The 19427-nt window shown below is 38.6% G+C and overlaps 1 protein-coding gene across 2 annotated transcripts; it reads right to left on the reverse strand.

The window, feature by feature from the left end:
* Nucleotides 1-1392: 1392 nt before the first annotated feature.
* Nucleotides 1393-14130, reverse strand: LOC102710147 (protein ROS1A-like). Of its 2 annotated transcripts, none has more exons than XM_040527840.1 (18): nucleotides 13819-14130; nucleotides 9902-12768; nucleotides 9179-9269; nucleotides 7569-9084; nucleotides 7347-7426; nucleotides 6355-6439; nucleotides 6174-6265; nucleotides 6023-6091; nucleotides 5913-5949; nucleotides 5752-5834; nucleotides 4776-5210; nucleotides 4637-4673; nucleotides 4484-4541; nucleotides 4261-4400; nucleotides 3946-4011; nucleotides 3723-3837; nucleotides 2928-2966; nucleotides 1393-2106 (listed from the first exon to the last, which is right to left on the reverse strand). In XM_040527840.1, exons 2-18 carry the CDS (start codon nucleotides 12651-12653, stop codon nucleotides 1970-1972), a joined length of 5832 nt encoding a protein of 1943 aa, XP_040383774.1. In that variant the 5' UTR covers nucleotides 12654-12768; nucleotides 13819-14130; the 3' UTR covers nucleotides 1393-1969. The 2 variants fall into 2 exon arrangements, with proteins under 2 accessions (XP_040383774.1, XP_040383773.1); XM_040527839.1 differs by having other exon boundaries at nucleotides 13594-14130.
* Nucleotides 14131-19427: the final 5297 nt, after the last annotated feature.

The raw sequence follows: 19427 nt of genomic DNA on the forward strand, positions 1-19427 counted from the left end.
TCTTGTTCAAGACGTAAAATTATGAAACCGAAGGGGTAGCAAATTGATAGTTCTGAAAAAAAAAGTAGTTGCATTTTTTTTGACATTTACTCTCTGTTTAATACAATATCAACGAATAATTCCAAAAACCTCCAGAGAACAGCGTGAATGAAATAGCTTATGATAACTAAAGAATAGGCATAAAATTGTCATTTTAGCCAACCTGGGAACGATAGCAGTGGTCGGCCGTTCGCCCTTGTCGAGTTTTTTCCGTTCAGAGAAGGCGTCAAGTATTTTGGGTGATATATATTCAAATCCTACCTGGTTTTCTATATTTTAAGATCGCTGGAACTCTGTTTTTACATGGTCAACGTCTCAATTTGCAGCGAGAAATGTTTAACAAAATTGAATTCTAAGAGTGTTCGATGAGGGTGACCAGTTACGGAACAACTATTACATGCATTCTTCTAAAAAGACAACGTTTTGGACATGGACATACCCATAGACTTCAAGCACATGCTTTATCATTATGTTCTCAAACTTTATATTGACAAAAAATTATAACTATATGAATACGTTTTTTATAACAAATCTATCAATATATATTTTATAATTAAAATCCTGATATTTTTGTCTATTAACGATTTAAGGTTATTATCTTTTCGCTTATGCTTGTAAACTAAAATTTAAATTCTTAATCTTAAATTTAGGGACGAAGGGAGGGTTTTGCATAATAGTTTAATTTTTAGTCTTAGTTTTTAGATTATTAAGAACATGTATATAAAAGTTTTATTTACAAATTATTTTTCATTTATAAACATGGTGTTTGGCTTTTTTCATAAAAATGTCAAACAATTGCCCCTAAGATTTCAAGGTTTGACTGAATAAACATCATCCTTGTCATAACAGAGGTACCAATATTTTTTAATCATGAAGAAATCAGGAAAACCTCTAGAATACAACTATTACTAGAAAAATGGAAACCCTGTCAGTTAAAATCTGATTGAACTTTTTTTTAAAAAGGTACAATCTGGTTTCAAAGTGTTATCATTTAGTTCAAAATCTAAAACAGATGGAAAATCTTAATAAAATATGCTGCCTTTGAATTCCTGACCCAACCTTTACTTAAACAGGAGCATATCTAACTCTGCGATTGTACCTTATTTGCATTTTTTTCTCCTTGCCCCGTTGCAAAGCGGGTCATATTTTGACTCGTTGATAGAAAAATCCAAACAGCATATTACAAACAGAAAATAATTTATAAATAAAACTTTTATATACGTGTTTATAACGATCTAAAAGTCAAAGTTGAAAAAACTGCAATAAAAAAATCTCAAAATCAGCTTCATAATTAAAGGTTGAAAATTTAAATTTTGACTTATAAACATAAGCAGAAGTCAAAAGATATGGATGGGTAGTCAACAAAAGTGTAAAAGAATTGTATATGACAGGGCAGCAAGATTGTTTTCGTCAGTAACAAATGCTAACAACTGACATCTCCACCTTTATATTTTCCTCGACATACATTATGGCATTGCGCATCACCAAGTTATCAAGAGGCAATTAACATTGTCAACGAATCAATCGAATAACTGACGATTAATTTGACATCATCTACATGAATGACCTAACATGAATTATCATTTTGAATGGCTGACTTTTCACATGTACAACAATCGGTTCCACTCAAAAAGTACAGTTAGAGCCGCTGGACGACCTGCCTTTTCTCCCTATCGGCAGCAACTGTCACCGCATAAGAATTGCTTGCAACAACCAAGCATTGAATCTGTATGATGGATCATGTTGCCGAAGAATACCAGCACCACAAATTCATGAGTAACTGGGGTTCATAGCTTTCAGCACATGTATATGGCTTGAAATAATTGAATCGGCTATGGCAACTTATTGGTCAGTGATCCATTTCCGGTCAGTACTCTTGCAGGGTCCTGTATGTACCTCCTCTTTATTTCTTTCCCGTTTTCCAGATGGCTTATTCATCATCTCTTCGTGGAGCAGAACCTGCGGACTTTTTGTTCCTGGTAATTTTGCTTGCTGGAAAGTGGAGTCTTGCATACAGTGGTCTGGGTGCTCTTGATGTCTTATCAAAGCCCCTTACGCACACAAATCCTGCAAAAGTTAGGAAACAGAATGTAAAGCATCAACATTCCTGAAAGAAAATGTTACTGACCTTCACGAGAAATTAAAAAAAAGCATTCCATACAACAGTTTTCTGCCAACCATGCCTATGGATAGAGCTGTTCCCTAGTAAAAAGTGTTAACACTTCCATTTCGAAAATCCTCCATATATGAAACAATTGTTAAATTACATCTAAATATTTATGCAATCCTCTGTGTGTAGATATTGAGGGTTCAATACTTGAGATCCTTATTCATTCACATTCGCATATTATTCCAGTTTCCTTCAAGATACTTCTAGACTACTCACTCTAGCCTGTAGACAAATTCTTGTCGCTGTGGACTAGAGTGTGACATTCTTTTTTATACAGGACAAGTAATATCCTTTAAGATGTTTATTATTGTCACTTGAAAAATATATGAGCAGATTACGGATGAAAAAATACTTCCATATTTTATACCTTTTATCCTATACCACTATACCATGACAAATATTAATGATGCAATAGTAAGATACAAATGCCAATAATTTTGACTGGAGTACATCTTTTATTATATCCCTCTGCCAATAGGATGTTTTGGTGCCATCATCGGCTAACATAGAACAACATCCCTATTTAGCTAACTGCCCAAATAGCACAAACCTTATACTGGTTATTTAAGCAGAATATAATAGTAGAATAAAGATATTCTCTTCATGTATACTTGCTAATATTGTTGTCCTTGTCAGTAAATATAGTATTTATACACTTCATCTTTCTTTGTTATGGAAACCAAAACACACGTACACAAACAGATAATTAGATTATTACCTCTCCAAAAGCAATGTTGTATGTCTTCAGTTGTCAAGCCTGAAACAGAAACATGGGATAAGTTGCACAGCTTCATTGCAAGAAGGTAATAAAAATTAATTGTCCACTCAAATTTTCTGCTGATCTGACACTCCCTATTCACATTTGCTGACACCCTTCTGACAAGGTTATTTGTAGATATACTTGGCACTACATAGATCTCCATGCACCCTTTTTCTATATCCATACTCCCATACATGAATTTAGTACCATATCAGTAGTTCAGTGAGAGTTGAACCATTTTACAAGCTCAGCCATTCCAAACATACCAACATCAGGTTAACCCTTAACCCTCTTATATGGAGTGAGGACAAAAGCCAAAGGTGAGCTAATTAATTAGCTTTGGTCTATTATGTGGCATTACTAGAAGCAGCCTTTGGGAGAAGAATATTGGGGTTCAGCTATATATGAGGATGGCACTGCTGATAAATACCAGCAACTTAATTGGGAAAATGGAAGTGTTGAACCTGCGAACTAAGAGAAGTGGGAACAGGCACAAATCTTGTTCTTTGTAGGAGGCACACTTCTAGTTTTGGGAGAAGTTCAAGCCATTTGTGGAGAACCAGATTTTCCTTTTTTTTTAAAAAAAAAAAAAAGGGCAAAAGCTGCTCATAATGTCTCGAACCAGGCATAGTCCTCTTGGTGCGTTTAAATCCATTACAATCACACAATGGATTTCCCGTGATAAAAAGAAAGGCAGTGGCACATTTTGGTGCTGCCAAATCCTAATCTTGGTCAAATTTATTAGTGAAATACCTTTAAATATTGTTGGAATTGATGTTCCAAAGTAAACCGTTCTCCTAGGGAGATCCCATATCCAACTCCTTGGAACATCAATTGGGTTCCGGCTCGTGTCATGATCAGCAAATACCTGCACCATAACATTTTAACACTGATAAGATAGATGCTAGAAACTATATATGTTATTGGTATTATAATAATTAAACTAAGATCAACTTTAAGAACATTCCATTATCACCTCATTGACTTGAAAATACGTCCCATTAAGTGGAAAGCTTCCTCTCATTGCTGTTCGGCATGGTACCTGTTTTTAATTTTTAACAAAGAAAAACGGTTTGTCAACAAACTATAGGATAAATTTCTAACTCCCTAGCTTGTGTCCAACTGTTGAATGAGAACTGTTTTAGCTTAGAGACAATTTAGAACGCCTGTTTGAATATGAAACAAAGAGCTTGGCTAGCACGTCTTGATTTTTCATACAATAAAAAAAGTCAGGTAATTAATACTCAAGCTGAGGGTAACTTAGAATATATTAGCAGAAATAAGTATTTACCAACAGTGTCCCTCGAACTTTTTGGGCCTGCACTTCTCGTATACTGTTGCAACTAAAGCATGTATCACTTGCACATAGTTCACCACTCTCTTGCGAATTGCAGAATGACTTAGGTGCATCAGTGGACTGAGCCGTTTCACCTGTTGTGTATTCAACCAATAAGCATCGAAAAAATATTTGGAACCAATTATATTATATTATATTATTGTTATGCACTTCTTGCCTGGCGTCCATATAGAGAGAAGGTATGGGCAAGGATCATCTGGTTCTCTTTGGTCAAACTGTGCATTGTAAGCAAATAAGCATTAGCATATTCTACTCATATATTCTAAGTTGGTGATTAATGAAGTACAAACGATCTACAATATGAACTTACTCCTTCCAGAAGGGGATGCGAGTCTGGCAGTTCATAGCTACAGAGATGTAGAAAATAGAGAAGTAAGCAATGAAGCAAAACACGAGGGTTCAAAGTTATTATTCATAAGATTGGTGTTGCAAGAGGGACAAGGCCATACACTTGGTGCTCTGTCCTAAGGCGACTGACATTTTTGAGCTTTGGAGTTGGGATAGAAGCAACTTCAGGAGTCATAGCAACCAAAGCCTTTGACATATCAGCATCTTCAATCTCAATGTTATTTGTTTGCATATAACTCTTCAGGTTCTGTGTAAACTCCTCAAAATTAAGTTTGATAGTAGGAATTTCTTCTGGATCATCAATAAAACTATCCTCTATTGCATCTTCTTTCATCTCTATGGTCTCATGTTCAGGTTCTGGGCTTGCTGGCTCCTCGATGATTGGCTGACGATTGTTCATATCATTGTGGCAGGCGTACTCAAGTTGACCTACAGGCATAGAACTTATATATGTCTGGTGGCAGGTCTCTGCAGCAATTGGGACTCCAGATGTAACCAAACTCTTCTCTTCTGGTCCAGGAAGAGTGAGCCTTGCACTGTATCATAAAAAGAATTATCATTACTGATAGATGGTCATCCAGGAATATTAGATTAAATCTGCATGCCTCACAGTTCCAAGAGTCACATAAGAATAGTTTACTCCGTTTCTTGAAGTACAAATGGAAATGAAGCAGTGAAGTCAACAAATGTTAGCGCTTTCTTTCTTAAACTAATTAATAGGCCCACTGCATTTGTCAAATCTATTTGGACTGAAATGAAATTCAGCAACAGTCAACCATTTACAGGGGAAGTATACCATAGTCATTGATGTCCAGAAAATATTTACTTAAAATGTAGATAAAATAGTGGTTAACTAAAACTAAAATATAATTCATTGCAATATTTAGTTCTATACAACACAATAAGTAGGCTCAACAGCAAATATAATCTTTTATGAATCAAACTAACATATATGCAGCATGAATAAGTTGAATTAGCCTAGTAGAATGTACTCCCTCCATCCCAAAATATAGCTATCTTTTTAGCTATAATTTGGGATGGCGGGAGTACATAGAATACACACATCTTGACAATTACCTGGCAAATGCACTTGCAAAGTGCTTGCACTCAGCTCTCATTGGGCATGCATTGCAATTTGGCTTATTTTTTGTACAAAATACCTAGAAGGAAAGTAAAGCAGATAGTCCATCAGCACAAAGTAATTGAGTTGCATTCACTTTATTAAATTTATCTCATACCTTTCCAAAAGTTATCATTTGATAGTGAAGCTCATACCTACACATTATCAAGAGCCTGTTATACACTCCCATATTGACATTATTTTTTAAACTGTGTTTCTAAAACTCACAATGTTCGCTGATCAAGCTTGCATAACCTAGGCCAGAGGTATTTCTGTATGTTCTCCAGCATTGGATACCTTCAATAGCAGATTATCATTCATCAAACTCCTATCGTTGTCCAGTATTACTCAAGCCAACCAGTAGATTGAAGATACTTACATCTCCAACAGGTGCAACTGAAGAGACTCAGGTAGGGGTTGAAGCGGCACCCATCCAAGCCTCACACATATTCTACCAACATTTGTGTCCACCTATAACATCAACAGATACAGATAAAATCTCTACTTCTCCAGAATTAAAGAATGAAGATCCTTAAAAGTAATTGTGAAAGGGAACATACAGGAAAAGCCATGTGATGTAGTGTCAAGAGACGCACACACTCGACACTTTTAAGTCCAAGTCCTCTAATGCTTAAGAGATAGTCCCTGGAAGAAACACAAATAGGATGTATTTACATGTCAAAAGCAGGTACAAAATGTGTAGGACTACATTGGTAAACACTCTAACATGACTGCTTGGTAGTGCTGACTGTGGTGTTTTGGGGCTGTAGCCACTGCATTGCTGCTGGCTGCTACAGTGCAGGTGCGACTACAGCCAGCATGCCCCAACATAAATATGAACAGTTCGATCAGAGAAGGATGGACTAGATTCATGGTCTCATGGAAACTCGACATTGCATGGGTCATGGGTGAATAACTGAATAACTATTTTTCAATGACGAATCAATTGAAGGCTCCAGCCTTCTCAAGTAACTGGAATGGTCACACAAGGCTCATCCTGATCTCTGACCATCAAGTCCTGGCATGACAAGCAAGTGACAACAATCCATAAAAAAATTAGTTGCGCAACTGAGCTAACTTCCAGAATCCTCTATGCGCATATGCATGGCACCACCACCACACCTGTATGGCGGTTTTATCTAAAAGCAAGGATGGCTTAGGTAGGATACAAACATGAGCAGGTGTGTTGATCTTTATCCTCTAGGCTGTTCTACCCATTGAAATCTTTAGCACCAGGAAGTATTCAGCACTATAATATGTTCTAGCTAATTGATTTCTTAGGCATGGAACAAAGAGCTCCTACTTTAATGCTAAGACAAATGGACAGCCTAGCAGGCTACCAGTGATAATCTTGGGCAAAAAATCATGCATGTCACAGGTGATAAGCATATACGCTGATATGCAATTGAAAAAAAAAAACCAGTAAACACAGGCATGTTCCATAATTTACCCATGCACACTACATCCAGTTGTTGCTAAGCAATATGGGGACAAAATATAGAATGCTCAATTGAATTATGAATGTTTGCTCAAATAAATTTAGTTAGCTTACTTTGCTTTGTCTGAATCGACATAGCGCAACCACTCAAGATCGATACTCCCATGGTCTCTCACCAATCGATTTAGGAAGTCCTGTAACATGAATTGCTAAAGATGAGCATGGTTGATCGAGAACTCGGAATTCCAACAAATAAACAAATCTACATTGAATCACAAGAATGCACATATGGCTAGAGTTATGTCGATTTTGAATGTAAACTGTTTTATGCCATACTTTTATCCGTTCTGCCAGCATGTTATTCATTCCTCGCTCTCTAATTGTTTCTGATATTTTCTTCACATCTGATTGTCTTATTGTTTCCCAATCAATTGAGTCCTTAGCATGCTGGCCTCTTTGTTTATTACCATGACTGTGAAGAACTTCTTTCCTCAACGTATCCCAATCATATGTTCGCTTTTTACTAGCCCCAACCCTTGGCTTCTTTGCTTTTGATCCATTGATTGGAACTTCAGGGGAATTCTTCTTGGCATCTTTAGAATTATCTATCAAACTGGAAGAAACTCCCTGCAGTACTTCAGAATTTGCTTTCTGGTTTTGGCATAAGTTTGAAGAATAAAGATTACTGGTTTTTGCTGATTGAAATACAACATTATCATCCTGTTGGCTGTATCCTGATTGAGAATGTTCACCTCCATTTTGCTCTGTCACGATAGTATAATCCCCATGCAAATTTGATGTTCCGTGCTGTTTCACAAATGCAGCTTGAATATCATTCGTTGAAAGATATTTTTCACAGGAGGACTGCTCCTTAGCAAATGACAGTGTCTCTGAACACAATGGTTCACAATGGTTAGCAATTTCTGGTGAAATTACGTCATATTCTGGTGTAGCCTCAGGCGGGGAAGGAGTCTTAGTCGATCCATCTATACCATACAACAGGCTGCTTAAAGAGTCCGATCTTTTTGTTTCATTTTTGCAGGCAGTCCCAGGATGAGGTGAACGATAATAACTATATTTGGTTTGTGTAACATTAGAATCAAGCACTTTATTAAGGCCAGTGTATACTGATTGCTCCAAAACACTCGCATGTATTTCTGGGAGATGAACTTGGCCATTCTGGTGATACGAGACAGAGGAATGTAAAGGCTGATATTTACTGCTGGGATATTGTATCCCATTGAGCACTGAACCACTGTTTTGCATTTCAATAGTTTCATTAGACTTGTTCTTTAGCTCCTGCATTCGTAGAAGTTCTGTATATGTGGTTGAAATACTTGTTGCTTTGGGCATATTTCTGCTGCCAATCTCTTCTGCGGTAAAATTTAGCAATGTGCTCAAAAACATATGGTCAGACATGTGAAATAGATAGTCTGGCGAATTTTGAGATGAAATAGCAGAGTTTTGTGATGAAACAACATCCTCCAGTGACCCATCGTCAACTTCGATACCATTTCCTGTTCGAACGGCAGGTGGCCTTGTACCATGCAGTCCAGCTGGCAGCTTCTCATAAGTATTAGAATAAACTCCTGCTGCACAGTCCACTCCATTCCCACAAGAACTTCCAAGCAATTCCACACTACCACTTCCTTCCTTATCTTCTGTTGTGATAAGAGAGCCTGCAGTATTGCTGGCCTCTTCAACAAGGATCTCACTGTGAAGTTTGACAGAATTACCAAATAACCCAGAACAGCCACCATTTTCTGAAAATGTATGAGACATGTCATGTGCAGGTTTTTCAGAGGCTTCTGGCTTCACAGGAAATTTTGCAGCAAGAGACATAAATGCAGAGCTGAAAAAAAAAAGAAAACAGTCAGAAAAACAACAAAACCTCATGGTGCAAGTCCAGCACAGTTTTCAAGTAGAGGCTCTAGGCATTGTTTCACCTGGAAAGATGGTCCGAAACATTCTGAGTAAGAAATACTCCCACTACAGAATCTACAACTGATCCTTTCCAAGGAGAAAAACGCCGATCTCCTGCAAACATAGAGGTAATCCTAAAAGTAAACGTGTTGATCTTCAAAGCAACAGGCAACTCTAATGAGACAATTTAAGAGAGTACAGACATGAAATAACAGAATTAAAAAAATAGGCCATGTACATAGAGTGAATATTGAAGATTTGAGACCATCCCACTAAAAGGAGAGCAGCAATCATAAGATGGGACCATATCAGGTTTTGGAATTCTATCTATATACACTCAAAAACTCCCTCCATCCCAAAATAACTGCAATCTTAGAGTTCAAATGTTGTCCTAAAATAACTGCAATCCTAGAGTACTACTTTTCCCTCCAACCATCCCTCATTCAAATTTGTTATTATCTTACCCACAACCGCCTTCCCACTCCCAACCAACCCTCATTAAATGAAGGGTATCTATGTAATTTGCTACTACCACTAATTTTGGATTAGAGTTATAGGACGGTAAGTTATTTTGTGACAGATGGAGTATATATTATAATATGAATGAGGGGAATCCATGTAATTTGCTATTGCTGCTAATTCGGCATCAGGGTTCTAGGATGGCAGTTATTTCATGACAAAGGGAGTATATATTATAATATGCAGAAGATCATGTTAGGAAAATAATTTCGAAACTGTAGGAATACCTTGAACCAGATGCATTCGAGCTATAAATGAATCAACACGCCCTTGGAATATTTTTCTTTCTTCATCTAGCCATTTCTCTTTATCCTTATCCATCCCTTCAGCACTATCGGTCATATCTGGTCCCATTAGTAATTTCCACATTAAAGCAGTTACAGGGTCAAGATCCACTTTGGCTCGAGAACGTTTTCTTTTCACTTTTCCCTCAAAAGGAATAATAGGACCAAATTCTCCATTATAAGGGACAAGAGCACCATGTGCTTCAGTTATCCCAGGGTCTTCTGATTTGTTTATGTCTAAGACCTTTATCTTTTGAATAATACGATCTAAAGAATTCAGTAAGGGCACTATAGCTTCAGAAATGCTTTCTCCAACACTATCTGAATTAACTGCTCTTCCAACAGAACCCTCCCCTGCATAAGGACCATAAGAACAAGTGTCCTCGTTTTGCAATGGATTAGTATGGTTACCTTTTGATGCAAGCTCTCCGCCAACAACCTTTTCCTTCCTTGGACGACCTCTAGGTTTTGGCTTCTCGCCAGATTTTAACTCTTTCCTGGGGCGTCCTACTTTTCTCTTCTCGGGGAGTTTAGCTGTAAAGGTTTCTTCAGAAACCTCTACTTGATGGTTACCAGTTCTTGGAACATCATTGCCAGAGGATGTTCCAATAGGATTGACAGGGGGGCTAATAGTCTCCCTAGAATTCTCCAGTTCACAACTTAAAGTTTTCAGAGTGTCCTTACAAGTTGATGTGTGTGTTGGAGCTATAGGGGTTCTTAAATGCTCCCCCCTGGTGCTTCTGCCAAGCACATCAGGAGGGGTAACACAGAAACTGCTCTGAGTAACAGCTTGAGGTGAAGTTGTATGCTCATGCAATTCACGAGACAAGTTTGTCCCTTTAGATATGTCATGTTTCAAAGACTGAAGTTGGCAACTTCCAGTTTGCGGTATATGTTTTTCTCTTTGTAGGTTATTTGGCATACTAGGCAATTGTGTGAATTCTTCTGCTATGAGCCTGAACTGTTTGTCAGGTACTTCAATAGAATCCCTGCATGCTGAGCCACAAAGAGTAGGTCTGCAACATTGTTGGATCATTTCTGGTCTGTTAACCATATCGTTTACAGATGATCTAAAACTGATCATTCTTTGGGAAGCTCGTGATTTCTCATGGGCTATCAATCTTTGTGCCTCAGCAAGGGTAAAAACTTTAGAGTTGATTTCTGAAACCACATTTGCATTCTCATTGTTTAACAAATGTGTAGATGAGGTAGACAAATGTCCCACAACTCCAGTTGGACAATTGTTAAGATAATCTGTTCTCATTCTTTTGTGAGGTTCTGAAAAATATGTTAACTGAGAGCTCACAGTATTGGCAGCATCTACATATGCCCATCCACTATTCTGTTGGTTCAGGTTCACACCTAATGATATCCGAGAACCACTGGAAGCATAGCATTCTCTTCTGGTATCCATTGCATGTATATGCATGGAGTCACCAATATTACGCTGCCCAATTGCAGCTCCGGTTTGACTGATACCATTTAGCTTTAAATAATCATTTGTGGAGGCAAATTCATTCAAATTTCCTGTCACTGAATGCCCTTCAATATGCTTTGGAGGTAGGATGGAATTTTGCGCCAACCTGTAACCATGGGGCATTTGGCCATTTATAAATGCTTCTGTTGCATGAGGAATATGATCCAAATGTCCCTTGAATGCAGGGCTTTCTATACAAGGACTAGGTGTAATTGTAGTTTCTGGTATCCTCTGACAATTAAGCATCTGGTTGGCCATTTGTGTTTCCCTTACAGAAGCTTGTGAGGATGAAAGCAAGTATTGAGCAAAATCGGTAGGCATACTCGGCATTAGATTAATTGAACTGTTGAGATCAGGTACATTTCTATCTGACATACCAGCATAGATTTCTAGCAAAGAATTTGTTCCTGATGTCTCTCTTATCCCGGAATGAGAAAGAAGTGCCGGACTGTCCACAAATTTAGCATGATTTTGTAACTGACTCGTAGAATTATTGAGGTCAAGCAATACTCCATTTGGCATGTTAACAGAAGGAAACAATTGTGTGTTAACCATCTGACTAGCTGAAGTGTGAATTGAGCTGGTGCTAGAAACCACATGGCAAGCCAAGTGGGTTTGTGAATCTCTTTGGCTGGTAGAAGGTATTGATTGAGATAGTTCTGCCACCAGAACTTGAGATCCAGACTGTGCACTCTCTTGCAGTACTTCCGCACCAAAATCCAAGCTTCGTCTAACTGGTTTCAGCTCAGATCTGCAGTGTGAGCTGCTAGTCTCTTCTAGAGGAGGTTGTCCTGCAGATGATGTCTTCTTACGGACATACTTTCTCTTTCCAGACGGTTTTTCTACCTTCTCATTTGAAGGTATTGGAGTTGCAGATTTAGGTGTCTTCGATGGTTTATTGTCTTTTAACACTTTTGGCCTGTGCTTTTTCCTCTTGGGTTTCCGTGCTGGCGTCTTGTTCAAGTCAATACATTCAGTTGGTTCAGCACTATTTCCAATGACTTCAGTTAGCCCAGCAGCATTGTTCATGCCTTCAACAAGCTCAGTGCCATCATGAGTGACAAACAAATTAGCAGATTCTTTCACTGACGGTACAACAGCAGAGGTTCTAGTCTGCGTCTCTATAGAAGTATCCAACTGTGGTGGCATTGAAATACTCGAGAAATATAGATCGGCAGTGATCTGAGATTGAGGCAGCCATTGTCCAAAATCCTGCATATTTCCTTCCACTACTCCATCTCAAGTTTACACCTTGGTATTGTCTATGCAATTTCAACTCAGGAGCAGCACGGTTGGATCACACAGGACTCCTGTGTGGCCTCCCAGCATCCACCTACAGAATTGATGACCCAAATTATGAAGAACGTGTCAAGACAAATACAAACTACCAAGCACCAAAAAATTGTGTTTAGCCAAAATATACCAAACAATGAATGAGACAAGTGTCACCAGCCATTATCAAAACAAAAGAAAAAAAAAAGGATGCATCTGCAATTTCATGTTTTTCTCGGTCAGGTCCTTTACACATAAATCTCACCGGACGGACCTCTCTCAATATTACGAATAGCGCCCTTGTCCTTATGCGCAAAAGAAATATACTTAAAGGTGCATTGGTGCAAAAAAATAAAAATGGGACCCCATGTGCACCCACAACTTCCCTCCCAAGTACACTGTCAACTTTTATATCCAACTAAGCAATAATTTCCTGAAACCATATAAACAAGACGAACAGCCCCGATGGATATCATATCCCCTTTCTACCCTCTTTTAGATAAAATAACCATAATCATAATGGGTGTGTTTGGTTGCCTTTATAATCACAGCCTGGTCCGTATACTCTAGCCTGGCTGCTCCGAGCCTAGATACAGTCATGCAATTGGTTGTGTTTGGTTGTCTGTATGAGTTTGTCCTGGATGACTTAAGATCATGTTTGGTTGGTTGTATCCCTGGATGCTGTATGCAGAAGATGGTGTTTGGTTGGATGATTTGATGAAAGTTCAGTTATGAGGACTGTACCTAAACACTTGGTGCATATTCTTAATATGATAAAATAGATGCATGCACAAATAAAAAGATGCATGCACAATAATAGCTCAAGGGAAAAAACAGCTTGAGGCTACTGCAAACTTCAAATAGTTCTTGAGGCAACTGTACATACTGCAATGATCACTGTGTTCTTGATTTCATCTTTTCTCCATGTGCAGCTCATTTGGGAGTAACGAGACACATCTTTCACTTTAATAGTAAATTTTCTCTCATACTGTAAGAAATGATTTCGATGCTTTATTCTGGACTGCAATATTTTACATTCATAATTTTCAGGGACGGCAGAGCACGATTGTAGCTGGAGAGCATAGAACCAGACAACTATAGATCAACGCACCAGGCACACAACAATCACTTCTTCAGCCGGCGTCCCTGGCGAGCGCCGGCGTCGGCCGGTGTGGATGGCGGCGGGAGGAGGTGCGGCGGCGTCCCTGGCGAGCACCGGCGTCGGCCGGTGTGGATGACGACGGGAGGAGGCGGCGGCGGCTCCCTGGCGAGCACCGGCGGGTGTGGATGGCGACGGGAGGAGGCGGCGGCGGTCTGGCTGGCGTCGGGAGGAGACGCCGGCGGGGTGGATGGCGGCGGGGTGCCTGGCCAAACCCTAGAAGTTGGGGGAAGGGGAGAAATGAGCTCGGATGACCCCTCTGATGCAAAGGGAGTGCACGCGCGGGTGCAGTGCGGGGCATCGTACGGGCCAGGCTCAGTTCAGATGCTCACGCTGACCGTTTCTCCTCGGCTTGGCCACCGGATGGTTTGTTGCATGCGGATAGCAACCTGTCCAGGTAACCAAATAAACGTTTTTACGTATCTCTCGTATAAGCCACCTAGGTAAAGGCAATCAAACATACTTAATACTTCAACGGGCATGTCATCAATCAAATTATTATCAGGAAAAATCTCCCCTAACTGCCAGAAACGGTGATCAAACGCCCCTCTGTCATTCTCCCCTCAGGTGTGCCATCGAAACAACGTTGGCTCTCAAGCAGTAGACACAACATAAATTCACTAGCATTGTCTCGCCATCTTAGCGACACGCAACGCCCAACGACGAATACCACCACATTGATTCTACTAACCCTCTCACCTGGAATCGTGCATCGCTGCCGTACATGCACATGACCCTGCAATCCCGTACGCAAAAGAGAGAGAAAAACACAAACGCATCAGTCAGCTGCGCGTGGCAACGAAAGGGGATTACCGTATAGGCCGCCACCGAAGACGAACATGTGCGTCAGATCCGTCTTCGCGAGCAATCCTGGGGGACGGACAGCGGAGAAGCCAGCAGTAGGGTTTAGGATTTTTGGTAGGATTCTGCGTGCATGCGCGCGCGTGAGGAGAGAGAGGGGAGAGAAGTGATTGTATGATTAGGGAATGGAACGAGGAAAAATGGAGAGAAAGAGGAGTGAGGAAGAGGATGTGGCCTGCTGAGCGATAGAGTGGGTGGAGTGATTGACCACTCACAGGGCGGGATTCGGTGCGGCTGACCTTATTTCTAGCCCTTATGTGGCTCCCGTTTGGTATTCGAAATGTGTGAATCGAAGGGAGTGAGGATTACCTCTGGTGGTGGTTTTGTTTGGGGATGTGTAACATGGCCTTAAAACTTTCTCTCTCGTGCGACTCAGCACAGCCACAGATGATCTCGCGTCTCTTTCCAAATCTCCTGGTCAAATATACTAGTCTTTGTGCACGTGTAACATTTTTTTTCCTTACGCTTATAAAGTACACGTGCTTTTACGAACATGTTTTCTCGACCGTTAGAAATGTGACATAAAACACGTGCTCTTTTACCGGCATGGTTTAAGTTTCAACGGTTTAATACTAATTCTTCTAAAGTAATAAAAACATTTGGGTTTTAAGTTGAAGTTTGTACTAATATATAACAATTATAAAATTGCATCCTATGTTGACTAATTCAACTATTTAATTATTAGAAGACCAACCATGACGTTTTTCTGGGCTATATTTGTTAACATGTGAGTTGTGGACTTTAGTATGCAAATCACAGTTAGGTCAATATTCATCCCTACGATCCCTTAAATTAAAGGACAGAAAGAGTATTAGTTTAGGACTAAACCATACTTCATGTTAGAGTTATTGTGAGATAGTACTCGATTATCACGTACTCATCCTCGTCTTTTGGATTTTGCTTATGTTTATAAGCCAAAATTTTATTTTTTTAACCATAAATTTGAGGTTGATTTTGAAGAGTTTTTTCATTGTAGTTTCTTTTTCAGCTTGAGCTTTTTAGAGCACTATGAACATATATCTAAAAGTTTTACTCGCAAATTATTATAAAAGTTTTACACCGTTTGTCAATTTTTAAAAAAACTTAAAATATGACTATACCACTGTTACTATTATCGTAGTTCGGCGAGCCTTCATTTTACTACTTCAAGTTTATTGTTATTCGAAAGAAAAAAATATTTATAAATTGCCCTTAAGAGCATGTTCAATAGTAGAATCTTAAGCCACGGCAGCAGAAAAAACTCCTTATATAAATGACAGTCTCTCAAATTGACTCTTTATAATTATAAACTAATTAATTCTTTGTTTGCATTCCATATGGTCGGCGTACAAAGCAGATTTTCTGGTTGTCTCCTCGTTTTATGCGTCAAGAGTCGATGTTTTGCTGACTCCATGCAACCCAACACATTTTCTCTCTCCTATCGTCTCTCTTCCACATTAGTGAATATGCATCGATAGATACGGCAATAAGAGTCCTTCGTACGTGTCCCAATTATGCGATAGTGTTTTATTCACAGGATATTTCTCTTTCATTTTTTCCTACTATTTTTAGTTCAAATTTGATACAGTATTTCAAGGGGTACGTGCTGCAATTCTTATAAGATTGATCCTGGCTCGTACGTGACTTCAGAATCCTTCATTAATGCAGGGTATTTTTCTTAACACATGAATTATGTTTTCTTGTAGTAGATGTAACCTTATGCCGGTACAGTTGAATTCCGTAGTGCCAATTGAATTCATGGTCCTATCAATCTTAATACCCATTAAGTACGCATAGGGAATTTCATGACATCTACCCAGGCCATGAGTGGTGAAGATAAAGGAAATGAGGAGAGAGTTGCACAAACATTCAGGGGAGCACCGGGCACGCCATCTCATGTGTTTCCCAACTCCCAAGCCATCAAAAGCAGGTTGCATTTGGCTCTAGTCGCTGTACTAATCTAGGTGGTTGAAAGAGTATATTTGAACTCTAGTGAACTTGCTCAGATACATTTGAACTCTAGGGAACTGCTGAAATGCATGTGAACTGTCGATTGAAAGTTTGTTCATTCTCATGGATTATATAAAACTAATAGTTCCTTCAATTAATCATATTGAATATCGGGGTGGAGCTATAAAATTAGTTTGCCTTGTGAAAAAATATTGAATGGAGAGAATTATAAGATTTGCTGTATATTGCACTGGCCTATACCTTATAGGATGTGTATATAGCGTACATAAGAGATATATACTTGGAATGCAAGGCAAATATACCGTTGTTTCTCTCTAGAATTTTCTCTTTATCTCTACATATTCTATTGAACTATATTATCTCATTATTTTATCTCTAATTAACCCCTTAGTCGTAATGGCAGCTAGGCGAACAATTACGGTTGGATTTGAAATCTTGTGTTTCCACCATCTTCTCTTATTTGTTCTACCATCATCAGTTGCATCTCTGATAGATGGTCCTTTTCTTTTTTGTTCCACCTATTGGTTTATCTAATCCAACTTTAATTTCTAATCTTAGCCTAATATTGATTACCTTTGCTAATGCAAAATTAAATTGATCTACTGGCCTGGTTGAGAAGCCATTGAATTTAAATCGATCTTCTTGCTTTGTTCTTTCCTCTCCTCTTCTATGTTCTTTCTTGTCGTAGATGCAGATGATATAGCAGTATGTCTTCTTTCTTTGATCTGGTATCGACGACCTTCAGGTCTATACCTGCACTCAGGGGCAGAGCTGCTCTATATGTAGGGAGTGCCCATGAACCCGCTTCAAAAATTTTTTAACTGGAGTTCATCTATTTTCACCATGTATACTCAATTTAAATTTAGGCACCCAAAATAGTTCAAACCCAGTTCAAAGCACTAAAAAGCAGGTGGGTGGCACCCCCTTATATTTCGTTCTGGCTTCGCCCGTGCCTGCCCTGCCCTGAGATTTCCTCATGATTCTCTTCCAGCATTTCAAGCGATCAAAAATTAGGGTTACGAATTCCGTACAGTGGATTTGGGTGTCCCCTCCTCCTCTGTATTTATATTGCCGGTAGGAATTGAGAGTTTATCTTATAATAGTTAGGGAGTTTAGGTTGTACCGATCACCAAAACAAACTCCTCCTTGTCTCTAATCTGTTATCTTGTTAGGTAAGGACACAGTAAATAGAGTCATGGTGGATTTCGAATTTCTATATATATCGGTCTCTATCTCTATTTCTGTTATCTAGTGTCTAACCGAAAAAATCAACCAACATTCTCCCCTTGATCTAGAAGTTTAGCAAACGAGTAAATTTAAACAAAATAGCTCTCCAAGACAATGTGTCATAATAACATTTTGCATCACCGAGACTACAAGACCTATAGTTTACTATAGTGCTCAAATAAACTCAATCTTAGTGGGATATTGATTGGAAAATTTATACCTCTCATCTAGGATCTTCCAGAGTATGGATCAATAATGAAAGCGTCAGTAATCCAATCCTAGGACCTATCTTTCACAACGTACTTCATACGTCGTTACTCGAACATAAATCATATATTATTGCGCAATTCATAGTATAATTATTCATCAAATCTGCATATCAAAATTGCTCCCCATGCCGAAGCATGGCTAAACTTGTTGCGAATGAAGTCAAGTTTGTATGCATCCAGACTGAAATATAAAATCTTTATTCTCAGTTAATAATGCAGACATATATTAATATCTTTCTAATCTCTCTCTCTCACACACACTTACTAAGCATAATACAATTTCCACCTAGTAAATAACATGTTACCTCACTTATTGCTTATTGAGATAACCAAATTTTCAGTTGGTTTTTTCTTAACAAAATATTATAAAATCTTAGGGAAAATGTCTCTTTTACTAATAAGACCTCAGTCTTTCCCTTAGAAGTCTGGCTAAATAATGCCATAACTTAGCATTGTCTTACTTTAATCATTACAGACATTTATAATAATTATCACATGATATATTAATATAACTTGTCTCACATGAAGATGAGGCCAACAACTCAATTTAAATTAATATAACATTGTTTAAAACATCTAACATGACTAACACTGTTTAAGAAACACTAACTTTAACTAACTTTAACTCTAACACAACTCAAAAAAAAATTGTCTCTTAATAGAAGAGTGAATAGAATTATGCTGCTATGGAGTCTAATCGTGGAGTGTTCAATTAGCCTTCACTTCAAAATCTTCACTTGACTAGCTACTCTTTATTGTCTGAGTTCTCACTCCCTATCCTACTGCCGCCATTTGGACAATGCTCGATTCCTATGATGAGTCATTAAGATGCACAATGGCAATTGAATTAGCTCATCAAATATTATTGGAAAATAATTAGCTTATTTAGGGAATTAAATACTCTTAGTTATACCCTTCTTAGATAACCACCCCTTGAAGCGTGAGCATTTTCTTTGCCAATGTCCATGGTCCTTACAAAATTTACAGTATGGATTTGGATAAGAAGGATCAGCTAAAGTAGAACCATTGTTTCCTCATTTGTTTTGAGAATGGTCGATGTTGCTCCTCTTGCTGTTGGAGCTCTCCTCTTGATGCATCTTTCTTTTGCCTTTATTAGAAGCATTGGCGAGGTTGAGCTAATGTTGAAACTTTTGCTTTTCAGCTTTTTGGCGCTCTTCCTCCTCCACCAAATGTTTTAACATAAATAAAATATTTATATGTAGAATTTTTTGCTTGTCAACTTTGTACAGTAAC

The sequence above is a fragment of the Oryza brachyantha genome, chromosome 9 (assembly GCF_000231095.2).
Source record: "Oryza brachyantha chromosome 9, ObraRS2, whole genome shotgun sequence".
NCBI lineage: Eukaryota > Viridiplantae > Streptophyta > Magnoliopsida > Poales > Poaceae > Oryza > Oryza brachyantha.